Genomic DNA, 17,500 nt, shown 5'->3' with positions numbered 1-17,500 from the left:
AAAACGATATTTCAGACATTTCGCCTGAACTCTTTCCAAGTTCTCGTGTTCCCATATTTCACAACCACAAAGCAAGATCGATTGACTAAACAGTTGATTGATATTGCTTCAGAATTAAACCAAAAGGCAAATCTTGAGTTCTAGCTGTTTGCAACAATGAAAACATAGCTGTTTGTGCTTGATCGAGAGCAGTCATCTTCCCTTTACACAAATTTGAATTTTCAAAATTTAATGCATGGATGTTGAAATGTTATAACAATTTCTTTCTTTCTTTCTTTATTTGGTGTTTAACGTCGTTTTCAACCACGAAGGTTATATCGCGACGGGGAAAGGGGGGGAGATGGGATAGAGCCACTTGTTAATAGTTTCTTGTTCACAAAAGCACTAATCAAAAAATTGCTCCAGGGGCTTGCAACATAGTACAATATATTACCTTACTGGGTTATAACAATTTCCAGATTTGTTTTCCATAAAGAAACTTCTTTGATTCTTTTGTCCATTGAATGCGATCACTTTTGTTTTGTTTTTATTAACATCCACTTTCCAGAATGAGCAATACTCACAAAGAACGACTAAAATGTTTCATTTTTTTTGTTACCCAATTTGTTTGAATCTGGTAAAACAAGAATATCGTCAGCATTTAACAACAAAGCAACTGAATATCAATTAGTACAAATTATCAATTAATCAGGTATACTAAAATTAACATTACATGGAGAACAGATATTTTTTCAACTTCTCATTTTTGAAATCATTTAGAAACCAAACAATCAGACTGGTGACAAATGTTCACCCTATCGCACTCCTTTATGCCTTCCACAAAATCAGATGTTTTCCCTGTGCAACAACGCAAGATTAGATTTGTTTGTACATATTCTCTGATACACTATACATCTTCCGAGAAATAAACATTGCCATACAGAATCAAACGTGTGGTTTCTTTAATCAACAAATGCGCATTAAAGTTTATTTCTCTTGGTGTGCTATTTATCAAAGACCATAAAAATTCATTGATCTGATGTAGAATATTACGGTCTGAAACCTGCTTGACTTTCAGACACCAGCGAGTTTTCATCTAGGAATTCATGCATGCTTTTATTCAGAACACTTGTAAATATTTAAATAGACAAGTTGATAACGTTATGCCTCCATAACTATCACCTTCGAGCATACTGCCACATAGCTCACATATCTTAACAACTAAAGTGATCCTTAGTTAATGAAAAAAGGACGAACAAAAGTTGCGGTAATACATTATTTTCCAACAAAGCACAATCATTTTTTTTTACAGAGCACTTGTGAAATCCGTTTATCCCGGAGTGACCCGGAATTGACACACACACACACACACACACACACACACACACACACACACACACACACACACACACACACACACACACACACACACACACACACACACACACACACACACACATCCCTACACACACATACAATTACAAGCAACATGAGTTGTTACAAAGACTCACGCGTTCTTGTTGATGCCCTGGCGACAGGCGAGAGTGTCCTGAACTGTGATTCCCCACACCACGTCATCCCCGACATCCAGCCGTCTGAGAGAACCTTGGTCTGTATCTATACGAGTATGTTAAAGTTACTACACTTGTCACATCATCCCCGACAACCAGCCGTCTGAGAGAACCTTGGCCTGTATCTATACGAGTATGTTAAAGTTACTACACTTGTCACGTCATCCCCGACATCCAGCCGTCTGAGAGAACCTTGGTCTGTATCTATACGAGTATGTTAAAGTTACTACACTTGTCACATCATCCCCGACAACCAGCCGTCTGAGAGAACCTTGGCCTGTATCTATACGAGTATGTTAAAGTTACTACACTTGTCACGTCATCCCCGACATCCAGCCGTCTGAGAGAACCTTGGCCTGTATCTATACGAGTATGTTAAAGTTACTACACTTGTCACGTCATCCCCGACATCCAGCCGTCTGAGAGAACCTTGGCCTGTATCTATACGAGTATGTTAAAGTTACTACACTTGTCACGTCTTCCCCGACAACCAGCCGTCTGAGAGAACCTTGGCCTGTATCTATACGAGTATGTTAAAGTTACTACACTTGTCACGTCATCCCCGACATCCAGCCGTCTGAGAGAACCTTGGCCTGTATCTATACGAGTATGTTAAAGTTACTACACTTGTCACGTCATCCCCGACATCCAGCCGTATGAGAGAACCTTGGCCTGTATCTATACGAGTATGTTAAAGTTACTACACTTGTCACGTCATCCCCGACATCCAGCCGTATGAGAGAACCTTGGCCTGTATCTATACGAGTATGCTAAAGTTACTACACTTGTCACGTCATCCCCGACATCCAGCCGTCTGAGAGAACCTTGGCCTGTATCTATACGAGTATGTTAAAGTTACTACACTTGTCACGTCATCCCCGACATCCAGCCGTCTGAGAGAACCTTGGCCTGTATCTATACGAGTATGTTAAAGTTACTACACTTGTCACGTCATCCCCGACATCCAGCCGTCTGAGAGAACCTTGGCCTGTATCTATACGAGTATGTTAAAGTTCCTACACTTGTCACGTCATCCCCGACATCCAGCCGTCTGAGAGAACCTTGGCCTGTATCTATACGAGTATGTTAAAGTTCCTACACTTGTCACGGCATCCCCGACATCCAGCCGTCTGAGAGAACCTTGGCCTGTATCTATACGAGTATGTTAAAGTTACTACACTTGTCACGTCATCCCCGACATTCAGCCGTCTGAGAGAACCTTGGCCTGTATCTATACGAGTATGTTAAAGTTACTACACTTGTCACGTCCGGCATCCCCGACATCCAGCCGTCTGAGAGAACCTTGGCCTGTATCTATACGAGTATGTTAAAGTTACTACACTTGTCACGTCATCCCCGACATCCAGCCGTCTGAGAGAACCTTGGCCTGTATCTATACGAGTATGTTAAAGTTACTACACTTGTCACGTCATCCCCGACATCCAGCCGTCTGAGAGAACCTTGGCCTGTATCTATACGAGTATGTTAAAGTTACTACACTTGTCACGTCATCCCCGACATCCAGCCGTCTGAGAGAACCTTGGCCTGTATCTATACGAGTATGTTAAAGTTACTACACTTGTCACGTCATCCCCGACATCCAGCCGTCTGAGAGAACCTTGGCCTGTATCTATACGAGTATGTTAAAGTTACTACACTTGTCACGTCATCCCCGACATCCAGCCGTCTGAGAGAACCTTGGCCTGTATCTATACGAGTATGTAAAAGTTACTACACTTGTCACGTCATCCCCGACATCCAGCCGTATGAGAGAACCTTGGCCTGTATGTTGTAATGCGCTTAGAGCCAAATATTTTTGTTTTTTGTAAGGGATAGGCGCAATATAAATACACTTTATTATTATATTATTATTATTATCTATACGAGTATGTTAAAGTTACTACACTTGTCACGTCATCCCCGACATCCAGCCGTCTGAGAGAACCTCGGTCTGTATCTATACGAGTATGTTAAAGTTACTCAACTTGTCACATCAGGGTGCATGGAGCCCCGTATACTTTCAGTCATATCTCAGGCAGCTATCGTTCAAATAAAATACCAACTTTTATTGACTTGCATGCACATTTGTTGCGAACTACTTTTGGTCATTCTCCAAGCATGAAAGCGGAGCCCTCGATCAGGCTGACATTAAGTCCCGCAAATGAACTAACTACGTCAAGAGCCTACATGGAAGTATATCAGTCTCAGCGAGAAGGAGCATTCTTTCTACTGTGGGTACTTTACTTCAAGCTATCATGATTGATTAGGTAAGAATATTGTACAAGGAGGTATGTAGGTCCATTTTGGTATACCGCACACAACCATACGCACCCCTCCCCTACTAACACACATACACACACGCACACACACACACACACACGCACACACACACACACACACACACACACACACACACACACACACACACACACACATACCAGCAACTTGAGTCCACTCTGTGCCGTTAGTACTTCCAGAAGTTCCGTAGGTGCCGACACGGTGAACGATGTGTCCTGCTTTGGTGACCCCCCACACCCCCGCTGGGCCAACGGACACTGTGGTCAGTTCACCTGGCACGCCTTGCCAACTCAAGCTGGTTTTGCAATGTGCCTCTGGAAAATGTATAACCACTGCGCATTGGGGGCCGTTCGATAAAAATTTATTAAAATTATGTGAAAAAAATAAGTGTGAGCGGGAGAAAGGGGAGAGACACACACACACGCACACTCATACACACGCACACTCATACACACGCACACTCATACACACGCACACTCATACACACGCACACTCATACACACGCACACACGGTTACGTCAAAAGGCAAACGATTTCACGAGAATTTTCTACTTTTAAACTTCCTGCAGACATACTTGTATCGATTTGAGAGATGGCACAAGATGAACACTTTTAAACCATGCGTGCATATCACCCAACATGTTTAAACCATGCTTACATATCACCTAACATGTTTAAACCATGCTTACATATCACCTAAAATGTTTAAACCATGCTTACATATCACCCAACATGTTTAAACCATGCGTGCATATCACCCAACATGTTTAAACCATGCTTACATATCACCTAACATGTTTAAACCATGCTTACATATCACCTAAAATGTTTAAACCATGCTTACATATCACCCAACATGTTTAAACCATGCTTACATATCACCCAACATGTTTAAACCATGCTTACATATCACCCAACATGCTTAAACCATTTTTACATATCACCCAACATGTTTAAACCATGCTTACATATCACCTAACATGTTTAAACCATGCTTACATATCACCTAACATGTTTAAACCATGCTTACATATCACCCAACATGTTTAAACCATGCTTACATATCACCCAACATGTTTAAACCATGCTTACATATCACCTAACATGTTTAAACCATGCTTACATATCACCTAACATGTTTAAACCATGCTTACATATCACCCAACATGTTTAAACCATGCTTACATATCACCTAACATGTTTAAACCATGCTTACATATCACCTAACATGTTCAAACCATGCTTACATATCACCCAACATGTTCAAACCATGCTTACATATCACCCAACATGTTTAAACCATGCTTACATATCACCCAACATGTTTAAACCATGTTTACATATCACCCAACATGTTCAAACCATGCTTACATATCACCTAACATGTTTAAACCATGCTTACATATCACCCAACATGTTCAAACCATGCTTACATATCACCCAACATGTTTAAACCATGCTTACATATCCAACATGTTCAAACCATGCTTACATATCACCCAACATGCATATTTGTCAGAGTACGATCACTTTTGACCTCTTCTGATGACATTTTTCAAAATGGGGTAATGGTACGTTTTACAGATCTGTGCAGAAATGTCCCGGTTAATTGTTTTCATATTTTGATTTGTGATTGTGGGGATGCTGTCCGGAATTGTGTCATTGTTTGGTTAAAATCGCTCGGATGCTCCAGGATATATATTCATGCGAATTGAGAAATTGATCTAATTCTAGCCAGCGAAAACGTCACGTTATTACGCTATTTCCTGCCATACCAGAAAGGCACGTTACAATAGTAACAAGAGGCGAAGCCTTCAAGGCTCACGTAAGAAATCGACAAACAGTAACACAAACTCAATCACTCCGTCACACATACACACACACACACACACACACACACACACACACACACACACAAACACACAAACACACACACACACAGTAAGCATAGGTGACACTGTGCAAGAAAGCGAGACACTAGATCTAGATCTGTCTGTCTGCATGTAGCCTGTAACTTACAGGGACACGACTGCCAACTAGTCTCGGCCCGCTCAAAATAACAATGACCGAGACTTTCAGTAATTCCTTCGCGTGACGTCTAACCCTCTTACGCCATAATGTGACGTCTTCAAATGTTAAAGTTTCTACCACAGACATACACACGCACACACGCACACACGCACAGACAGACAAAGTTACGATCGCATAGGCTACACTTACGACAGCCAAAAATAGAAACACATCATTACAACACGCGTGGACCAGAGATAATACCACTCCAAAGTAGGTCGTTTGGTTGTAAGTGATCGGTTAGAAACCCCATTCAACTACCCAACCCTCGGTTATCTGAATCTTGGCATGTGATCATTTTCTAAATGTTGTAGCATAAACTCTGTCATATTGATTTCTCTCATTTTTGTCACCTTGTTTTAACACACTCAGAAAATACCACACACAACATATTAGCGAAGTCTATATTTTTCGTCAACTGGTGTTCGATCTCTTTAAACAAGTGCTCTGTGAACAGCCACGGTCTAAAGTGTGTTAAATGTAAGTGTAATTTAAATCTTTTATTTTTCTTTATGCCTGCAATTGGACAGGGTACATCTTTATTTTTAAAACTCTTTCTGGCATGTCGCATAACAGCAGAACTAATATCTTAAACAAACTAAAACACACACACGCTCGCACACACGCAAACACACACACACACACACACACACACACACACACACACACACACACACACACACACACGCACACACACATACACACACAAATATCGCAAATGACTTAAGATTCCTTGCGTAGCATTGATATCCTGCTTGATTTGAAAATAACTTTGAACAAACTGTTATCTGTTTTTGTGAGGTTTTCTTTGCCTTCCTCGATTGTTCTCATTGACTCTGTGGATGTTCAACAGTATTTTACAATGTATGTTATTTGGAAAAGTAAAACTTACCTGTCTGACACTGACTGTCTGTGTAACCAAGGGCACACTGACACAGGTAGCCGTTGACCTGATCTACACAGGTAGCAGCGTTCTGACAGGGGTCACTCACACACTCGTCTATGTCTGAAAATAAGCCACATACAGATACTTAAAGCCGGGCCAGACCTGTTTACCCCCATAAGTGTTTTGGAGTAATGCTCAGCCCCAAAAATAGTAATCCTGGCACAAAAATAGTAATCATCCAGCATTCGTCGCCAATTACAACGCACATGACAACTGTGTCTGCGAAACGCAATCATGCACATATATCCATCATTCACAAACAAAACACATCAGTCAGTTTTTGTAGTCATCATAATTTCAAAGAAGATCACATCAAAAGCACATGCATCACTGATTCTTTTTCTTTTGCTCGTAGTAGGCCTTTTTCAGTGTGTCAAGCGCTTCTCTACTGTACTTGCGCTTGCCGAATGAGTGAGGGCGAGACTTCACCACTAGAATAAGGCTCTCCAGCGTATCATCAGACAGACATGATCTCTGGTCAGTCCTGTGCTTTTTCACCCCATTTTGCCATTGAAAAAAACAATGCCAAACATGTGAATTGATAAAAAAAAAAATTTTTTTTTTTTTAACATTTTTTTAATTTATGAAAATCGTAGTCTTGACACGGATAGCGGAATGGCGTATTTTTTGCAGAAAATCGTAATAACTACGCCAAAATCGTAAGGGTAAACAGGTCTAAAGCCCACTTCGCCTCACCGGAGGTTTACAGAAAGATGACCTTATTTACCCGATGGAACACACTCGTAATAGCATCCAACATATTAAGGTGTTCTGGGTGTATTCAAGTTGCTTCCCTTGCTACATTTCTACTCATGAAAATTACTGATCGTGCTTGCGACGGCGTATACGCACGGTCCAGTGTGTATTCGCCAGGGGGTGCCTAATTTGAATTGCTAGAACTGAGATACTTATTGACTTTGATAAAAACGTACATTACACGTCAACTACTTTGTTTTTATATGATTTTGACAGATCGCGAGATTGTATTGTGTGAATAACATAATTCGGTCAATTGTGCGCACGGCGCCGTGTTGGTAGTCACTCCAACGAAACGTAAATAATGAGCTCTTCGCCGACAACCGTGTGATAACCATGACACAACAACACGATGAAGCGTCGTTGGACAAACGGGCGATTCATAAAAGAAGGTAATATTAAGCGAAGTCTGTTCTTTTTTGAAAAAAAAATCATCCCTGACGAAGAACTTCAAGAAGAAGAGACGGATAGAGTATGCGAAAGCGACTGTTTACAAACCGAAACGAACGTTAGTGTGACTGCGACAAGATATATTTTCCTGGAGAACTGGACGCAGGATTGTGGAGCTGCAGCATGTAGCAGACCAACTCAGGTCCTGCCAACATTGTGCACAGCCTCTTGTTCTCCACAACATCTCCAAGGAGCATCGCTCTGGCCCGGCTACGCAAGTTTGCTGCATGTCAAGTGCGACTGCGAAATGACGAACACCGTTACGACAGGCAAATCGCACAGGCAGCCTGACAAGGTGACGAGAGGCCTGCGGACGGGCGCTGTGGCGGGGTGGTAAGACGTCGGCCTCCTAATCGGAACGTCGAAGGTTCGAATCCCGGCCGCGGCCACCTGGTGGGTTAAGTGTGGAGATTGTTCCGATCTCCCAGGTCAACTAATGAGCAGACCTGCTATTGCATTTTCCCCCTATGTGTGTACACGCAAGCACAAGACCAAGTGCGCACGGAAAAGATCCTGTAATCCATGTCAGAGTTCGATGGGTTATAGAAACACGAAAATACCCAGCATGCTTCCTCCGAAAGCGGCGTATGGCTGCCTAAATGGCGGGGTAAAATTCCACTCGTGCAAAAACACGAGTGTACGTGGGAGTTTCAGCCCACGAACGCAGAAGAAGAAGGAGAAGAAGAAGTCACCCCGCTGACGAAGTAAGCTTGATGTGACTGTCTTGTATAATTTGTTACACCAGATAAATATAATGGAAAACAACAGTTGGTTTTAGCGTGTTTTATTCAATTTCTCATACACACGTTTCAAACAATAACAACATTAAGAACGTCAACAAGCAGATTGCTTATGGACACGTTCTTGAAATGATAATCAATGCACATTCCGATAGCAAAACAAACCGGCACGGTTGGCCTAGTGGTAAGGCGTCCGCCCCGTGATCGGGAGGTCGTGGGTTCGAACCCCGGCCGGGTCATACCTAAGACTTTAAAATTGGCAATCTAGTGGCTGCTCCGCCTGGCGTCTGGCATTATGGGGTTAGTGCTAGGACTGGTTGGTCCGGTGTCAGAATAATGTGACTGGGTGAGACATGAAGCCTGTGCTGCGACTTCTGTCTTGTGTGTGGCGCACGTTATATGTCAAAGCAGCACCGCCCTAATATGGCCCTTCGTGGTCGGCTGGGCGTTAAGCAAACAAACAAAAAAACAAAAAAATAGCAAAACAACAGTTGTTTTTGTATATACTATGCAGACCCCTTAGTAATAATTGGGGCGAGGGGGGTGAGGGGTGGGGATGTGGTGTTTTGTTTATTTTATTTAGATAAACCCTTCCCTGGGTCAGCAGCTGAATTTGTATCCCATTGTTTTGGAGAACATTTTAAGAAAATCACGCCTCGTTATAGTCTAGTTATACAAAAGCTGTCAAATATATCAAAGTACACTACAGGAAACTTTCATTCGCAAATTTGGCTGAATTGTAATGAAAATTGAAATGTTTTTCTCTCTGGGATATATGTGCGAAATTTGACTCACCCTACCCCCCCCCCCCCCCCCCCCCCTCCCTCCCCTGTTGGAGGACAGTTAGATTTTTAGCAAAAAAAACCAGTACCTGCTATTCAGACTTGGTCGAGTGACAGACGTTTTCTTCCACCGAATTGCTGGAAGAAAACTCTGTCACACGACCAAGTCAGAATAGCATTTATGTCTCACAGCTTCAACAGAGGAGAGAACAAACACGTTTTGCGTACTCACGCTTGACAAACCTAAACACAGGAGCAGCCATTGTGGAGAGATCTACTTTTTGACGGAAATGACCGAACAACTATGAATGACGTCTCGGTATATGTGAATGACGTCACAGTCATCGTCACAGTCTGTATCTTTTGAAGCATCGCATTCTTCATGACGCCTTTGTCTGTCTGCATGTGCGAAATGTTTATTCTTTTCGGGATCTTTGTCATCTATGTTCATAACTCTGTCCTTCTAGATTCAGACTAACAGGCCTCGTGATCGAGCCACTTTCTAAGGGCAGCCAAATTCGCGTATGGAAACAGTACTGTCGTCTGGGATGCCGTTTTCAGAATTCTCAGCGTTGACACATTTGTAAAGAGAAGAAACGATAACAGCAGAAGAAATGAAAGTCGTGTGTGCATTTTGGGGCTTTTCGGAGGGACGATTTCGAGTTTGAATCCGTTCTTGCAATGCTCCAAAGCGTGTAACATACAATCTTGCACTAGTTCTAGCCAATAATATGCATATATCCGTGTGTTTTCATTGTTTGGTGATTGTCTGCGACTCGTCAGCATTTTACTTGTCTCGTCTAAATATCGGGACCTTTTGCTACGCTGAAAACACAATTACACATTGACATGCTTTCATTTGAAACTTCGAGGTCGTCATCGTGGATTGACGCCCGACCAAAGGTAATTGAAGCCCGACGGAGCGAAGCAACGGAGGGTTTCAATTAGACTTTGGGAGAACGTCAATCCACGATGAAGACCGAGAAGTTTCAAATGGAAGCATGTTAATGTTATTGTAATTCAATCTGACGACGATCTCTTTCCTGCTTTCATGCGATGGTAAACAGACAGAATTGGTTCTGTTCTGTTCACACACTACTTTCAGTCCACCTACCTGCAAGGGTCAAGTCCCAAGAAATATGTCGAGCTGTATTCGTATGGTTTTATTCAACGTTTGTGCATTATTTACACACAAAAAACGCATATTGAGTAAACAACAACAAGCATAATGCTTATAGTGGTGTTTACAGTTTTCTCGAAAATTACATATAAATGGCGGCTATTGTACAGTTTAAATAAAAAGCAAGCTAACATGAAAAGAAAATTGAATGAAAATTGTACATCAAAACAAAAATCCGTTTAAGTATACATATATAATATTTATGGTGTTAGCGAGTAAGAGATAGGGAGGGATAGAGGGAGGGAGGGAGGGGGAGAGTGAGAGAGAGGGGGAGAGTGAGAGAGAGGGGGAGAGTGAGAGAGAGAGAGAGAGAGAGAGAGAGAGAGAGAGAGAGAGAGAGAGAGAGAGAGAGAGAGAGAGAGAGAGAGAGAGAGAGAGAGAGAGAGAGAGAGTGAGAGAGAGAGTGAGAGAGAGAGGAGTAGACGTATCGATTTTGCTGTCACTTTACATGTTTATCTGTTCGAAACGGCTGGACTGTCCAATAAATTCCTGCACTGTTAAAAAGATTTTTTTGTTAATTTTTGTTTGCAAGGAGGGGTTTCCATGAAGTAGAATATCTGTGTGTATGAGGTTGTTGGTTAGTTTGTTGATTGTGTTGTTTCTTGCAGCTAAGTGTAAACGGCATTCTAGTAAGAAGTGTGTTGCAGTTTCTGTTCCATCACCACAGTCGCATACGCTGTTTTCCGCAAGGTGTCGCTCAACTAAGTCTTTCTTTAGATCACTAATATTAAGTCTCATTTTTGTGTGGATTATTTGTGTTTGTCGACGGCCACTGTAGAAGTAAACGGGAATTTGTGTGTCGTCTTTTGTTAAGTAATGTTTAAATTCCCCGAGGGAGTCGGTTAACTGTATTTGTTCAGGTAGTTGAATTGGTTCCAGAGTACTGTTGTCGAAGGAAAAAAGGATGTTTTGTACGTTTCTGTTCGATGTGGGGGTATACTTCGTTCTAAGGGGCGGCGTCTGTGGTAGGGGTTGTATTCGTATCTTATCACTCTGCTCCTGTTTTGTTTTCTTTCACGTACATTTTCCCTTCTTTTTTGACGGGTTTCTGAACAGCAAACTCTAAAACAAATTCTTTTCATCACAAAAGCGATCTTTGGAATTGACTGACGTAGTCCGGAAGAATTCATGCATCAACTTACGTCCCGTATTCGACGTCATCACTTCGCATACCTTATGGTCTCGGTATTTCGTTGGCCTTCATATTTCCTACTTGTAAAATGACCCTCAAAGCTAACCGAGACTAGTTGAGGTTGTATCAATGCGCCTCGCCAGCAGGTGGTTAATGGCTTATACAGCATGACTTCCCTTCTTTGTCTCTGTTAATCTAGGGAGAAAATATCCAGCGATATTTCTCCGTAGGCCTAAAGTTCGGCCATGACCTAGGCAAAATAACTTGCGCAGCCGCAGAAACAAGAACATGGAAATCTTATGAAGCCGTCATCAACACGAACACAATGATTGCAGAAGCAAACTCTGTACCTACACGACCGAGACACAAGACTGATTATTTCACAGCTGCAAAGGGTAAGCTTACTCACGTCAGGTCTTCACTGACAAGCTAGGAACAGACGGAAAATTCCAAACAAAAGTAAATGACGTCAAAGTCTCTTTCGCTTTGCGTGTAACTTTGTCATGACGTCTTTTTGTGACGACAGTATACGCGACAATTTGTTCGCTTCCGGTGTCATTTTAGACTGAAAAGCAACTCAAAAGAAGGAGCTAAGCCTGTGTCTTGAAACAGCTGAAACACTCTTTTGGATTGCCGTTTCAATGTTAACCAAAAAGTTAAAGAAAAAAAACAAGGTTCAGTGGCGAACTGACAGCGGATTGAGCATTTATTCCTGTTGATGAAGATACGATTGAAGCTTTATTCTCTCCGTCAACCAACAAGACTAGATTTGTAGCAGACGAAAAACAAAGTGTGCGTTTTTCCTGTCTTGTGAAGGCGATTATGTCGTTATAAGTTATCTGTACGTTGTAATGACATTTCAAAACAAAATTTAGCTTTGATGCGTCACGGGATAATAAGCTTATACGTTTTCATCCATGGAATTGTTTTTTTCGTCTCGGCAGGGTGAATGAATTCATGATGTCTTTTCCGGAACTGGACAAAACTGGCCTTGCCAAGACTGAAACAAAATATAGTTCTGCAACTTCTAGGCTTGGGTTGATTGCCCATGGTGAATTTCCAATGATTTGTTTCCACATCCAATGACAAATTCTCTTTACTTTGGTCATGCCATATATACGTTACAGCTCCGTCAATCCATGGTATCGCGTGATATTTTGTCTCGACGGGGTGAAAGAATATAATGACGTCACTCTCGGCAGAGCCTCGAGTGACGTCATCATATTCATTGACCCAGTCTCGACAAAATATCAGGCGATACCATGGATGGACGGAGCTGTAACTTATACTTATTGCGAGTGGTTATCGACAATTAATGACCAGTAATTTTTAATGAGTTGGGGCATTCTGATTAATCACAGGATCTGTTTCATTAAAACGCCAGCTTGATTGAATTACAATAGCTGTTAATATCAAACCAAGCGTTAACTAGGTCTGAAAAAGCAAGGTTGCTGTTGCTTCCTAATTTCTTATATATAATACCCTCCACCACGAAATGAGTCGCATGTCACCTCGCGCGGTTCTGCGCTAGGCTTGATATAAGTCCGGGGAGTAGCGAACGACGAAGAAGAAGAAGACGTCCGGGGAGTGTCTAGTAACAGTGTGTGGGTCACCTTTGTCACAGGCTTATAACTCAGACAGTTTTTGCTCTTTTCTAAAACGGTTTTCACCACTGGATAGAGCATACAAAACTCTTTATGAAAATGTAAAAATATGAAAATCATGCAAAGGTGACATGCGACTCCATCCGTGGTGGAGGGTCACATATGTGCCAGTGTAGCCAGGTAAACTTTTATGGTATTTTCATTCAGTGGTCAAATCAAAGGAAGACGCAGGGATAATATGTTATCATTTTTATTTAGCTTATGAAGGTCTGGACATGGAATAGACACCCTGTAAACAAACAAATAAAACAAAAATAAGTACCAAAACAAGACCAGAAAGTAATTCCAATAAATAAAATTGCATTTTGTTAAAAAAAAATTTAATACTGAAAACTGAAGGCATATTGTCTCTTATGGTACGCCAGAACAAAAAGATTGGTGGTATGAATATTCTTGGCGAAAATATTTTATTGTCACAATTTGGTTAGGACCTTTAAAGTTTTGCAAAAGAAGATTTTTGCCTGATATGAATTTTACCTGGAACCCGGATAATTTTAAAGCACTTGGCGTTATTTTTCGGTGAATGTATCCGAGGTTATTTTTCTTAACTATAGAAATAAGTCAAGTTAAAGGAAATTCAAAAACTTCTGAATTCATGGACCAGAAGGAACCTGACACCTTTTGGTAAAATAACAGTCCTAAAAACCTTGGCTATTTCCAAATTGACACATTTGTTTACTAATTTACCTGATCCAGACGAACAGTTTATGATGGAGATAAATAATATTTTTTTCAAATTTCTTTGGGATGGAAAAAGAGATAAAATTAAAAGAACTACGGTCACCCAACCCTATGAAGATGGAGGATTAAAGATGATTGACGTGAAAAGTTTTCTGTCATCTCTAAAAATTGTTTGGTTAAAAAGAGTTGATGGTCTTACTGGATTAATATCAAGATTATTGTTTAAAGCATGTCCATCTGTTACAACAATTAATATGAGAGGAGAGGAATTTGCAAATGTTTTGATGCAGAGAATGGAAAACCCGTTTTGGACCAATGTTTTTAAACATTATAAGAAACTACATGGAAAATGTGACCCTATAACCTTTAACGACTTTGTATCAGAATGTTTACATTATAATGTTAATATTCGGAGAGATAAAAAGACAGTGAACATTCAAAATTGGATCGACAATGTAATAGCTCAGATTGGTCCTATTTTGGGACAAAATGGATACTTATCCTATAATGCGTTTAAAATCAAATATCCAAATGTGCGAGGAGATTTTGTATTGTACCAAGGTGTAATCCAGGCTGTTAAGAAATATCAGAGAAAAATCGGCTTAGAATTTGATAAACATTTTATTATGACAGAGCCCATTGTGTGGAAATGTATTTGTAAAGGTAAGACACAACTTATTTACAAAAAACTGATTGAACATGGTACGGTCCCAAAATGTATCGAAAAATGGTCTGAATCTTTAGACTGTTTGTTAGATAAGAAGGCTATTTTTCAACATGTTTTTAAAACAACAAAAGACACTTGTCTGAGATGGTTCCAGTACCGATTATTGTACAGAATTTTGCCCACAGAAAGGTTTCTATTTTTGCGAAAAATTGTGGATACGTCATTGTGTACATTTTGTGGTAGAAATGAAGAAACCCTTTTACATATGTTTTGGGAGTGTGATAAAGTGCAGACTTTTTGGATAGAATTTGTAAATTGGCTAAAGGCGAACTGCACCCAATGCGACAATTTAAAACTGTCTAGAGAACTGGTTCTTCTTGGAGTGGCGAACAATGTAGTCACCGATAAAGCTTTTGATGTGTTATTAATCTGTGCCAAACACCATGTATATATTTCCAAAATGAACAAAAAGACCCCTCATTTTCAGACATTTAGTAGAAACTTTAAGCAAAGATTTATTTGTGAAAAGTATAACGCAGTTGTGAATAATACAGTAGATAAATTCTACAAGGATTGGCGCCTGTATATGTACGTTTTGATGTAACCCTTAGGTTTTTTCGTTCTTAAAACCTTTTGATAATGCGACCACCAAACCACTGAACATCCCCCCCTCCCCATTCCATCCTCCCACCCCATGTATGTTGTAATTGTCCAAGTGTGCTTTTCTGTTATATGATTCTGTCCTTTCGGTTAGGTGATGTCCTGTAATGTACAGCATATACATGTAAAAAAAAAAAAACTGTACAAAAAGAGAATTAAAAAAAGAAAAAAAGAAAACTGAAGGCAAATAAACTTTTCAATGGAATTTATCTAGTAAGCTTGAATCAGTGAAAACAGTCCAATCACCACTATATTTTGAGTACTGTATGAACAAGGGATGCTGAGTTCATCTGTGCTATCTATAATATGTTATTTATATTCAACAGTCTTTTGCAATGTATGTTATTTGGAAAAGTAAAACTTACCTGTCTGACACTGACTGTCTGTGTAACCAAGGGCACACTGACACAGATAGCCATTGACCTGATCTACACAGGTAGCACCGTTCTGACAGGGGTCACTCACACACTCGTCTGAAAATAAACCAAACACAGCTACTTAAAAGCCCACTTCGCCTCACAGGAGATTTACAGAAAAATGACATTACTTACCTGATGGAACACACTCGCAATAACATCCAACATATTAAATGCCACTTACAATAGCACGTAATTGTGTACCACTCAAAATTAAAGCAAACGACTTAGGGTGACACAAACAGAGTGGCAGCGGTTGACGTCAAAAAGACATCGTCTGCGTTGGCAATGTTAGGATGCAGTTCATGTGATGTGATGGCAGTCCTGTAACGGCAGCGCGTTTGTAAGCCCAATACCCAGTCTACACAGGCACAGAAACAATCAGTATCAAATGTTAGGACATCTCAGTCGACTGGCGTTACAAACAAAGGCGAAAGTTGCATGTGTTTTGGACTTTCCTGCCATCATGTGAAAAAAAAATTGTTTTTTTGTTTTTTGTTTGCTTAACGCCCAGCCGACCACGAAGGGCCATATCAGGGCGGTGCTGCTTTGACATATAACGGGCGCCACACACAAGACAGAAATCGCAGCACAGGCTTCATGTCTCACCCAGTCACATTATTCTGACACCGGACCAACCAGTCCTAGCACTAACCCCATAATGCCAGACGCCAGGCGGAGCAGCCACTAGATTGCCAATTTTAAAGTCTTAGGTATGACCCGGCCGGGGTTCGAACCCACGACCTCCCGATCACGGGGCGGAAGCCTTACCACTAGGCCAACCGTGCCGGTATGTGAAAATTTAGCGCTGCATCTTACACGTACCGTACCATTCAACTCACACACCCACCTTGAATGGCCTGCATCCAGGCTTCTTTCTTTCAAACTTGTCAAAACTTCGAATTGTCCTGATCTTGTCCTAGCGCAGAACCGCGCGAGGTGACATGCGACTCATTTCGTGGTGGAGGGTCACATTTAGTACGTTGTTTTGGTTCGGTCAAAACATTATTGGAAGTACAATAAGACAGTGTAGAAAATAACTTAAAATATCAAGTTCCACGTAAAGAAGACAGTTTTGTATATGTGACCCGTTCTCACAAAATGATAGATAAGTTGATTTTAACATCCTGTGATATGTATATGCTAAGAAAGTATAAAAATCCCTCTTTAAGATGATGTTTGTTGCAAGTGAATGATTTGGTTACATTAATTTAAAGCTACTAATCAGTATGTCGGCCATTCTGAGAAAATCACTGTTGAAGTTGTCACACTCAAAACAGGTATTTTTCCCGAGCAACCTAAGTAATACATCTTTCATAGCTTAAGAAATGGTAAGAAATATAATGAAAGATCATAGAAATGAGACCAGAAAGAATTTATTTTTGGGCCGTTACAACTGTTATGATTGGGTTCCTATGAAAGTGCACCAGATCAAAATTAAGTCATTGACCTTTCCAGCGATGTATACTAAGCGGGGGTTCTGCAAATAATCAGTTTGACAATCTGTC

At 40.8% G+C, this 17,500-nt stretch overlaps 1 protein-coding gene across 1 annotated transcript in view; it reads right to left on the bottom strand.

Annotated features, from left to right (window-relative positions):
- Positions 1 to 1,486: 1,486 nt before the first annotated feature.
- LOC138950048 (fibropellin-3-like) overlaps positions 1,487 to 17,500 on the bottom strand; it is a 17,597-nt gene continuing 1,583 nt past the window's right edge. The window contains exons 2-4 of the mRNA XM_070321831.1: positions 15,942 to 16,049; positions 6,811 to 6,924; positions 1,487 to 1,596 (exon numbers count right to left, since the gene is read on the bottom strand). Of these exons, the coding sequence (XP_070177932.1) occupies positions 1,487 to 1,596; positions 6,811 to 6,924; positions 15,942 to 16,049 (332 nt within the window). The remainder of the gene's footprint in view (positions 1,597 to 6,810; positions 6,925 to 15,941; positions 16,050 to 17,500) is intronic.

Source organism: Littorina saxatilis, linkage group LG16, assembly GCF_037325665.1.
Source record: "Littorina saxatilis isolate snail1 linkage group LG16, US_GU_Lsax_2.0, whole genome shotgun sequence".
Taxonomy (NCBI): Eukaryota; Metazoa; Mollusca; class Gastropoda; order Littorinimorpha; family Littorinidae; genus Littorina; species Littorina saxatilis.
The sequence above is the reverse complement of the archived record's forward strand: the minus strand, read 5'-3'. Positions and strand labels throughout refer to the sequence as shown.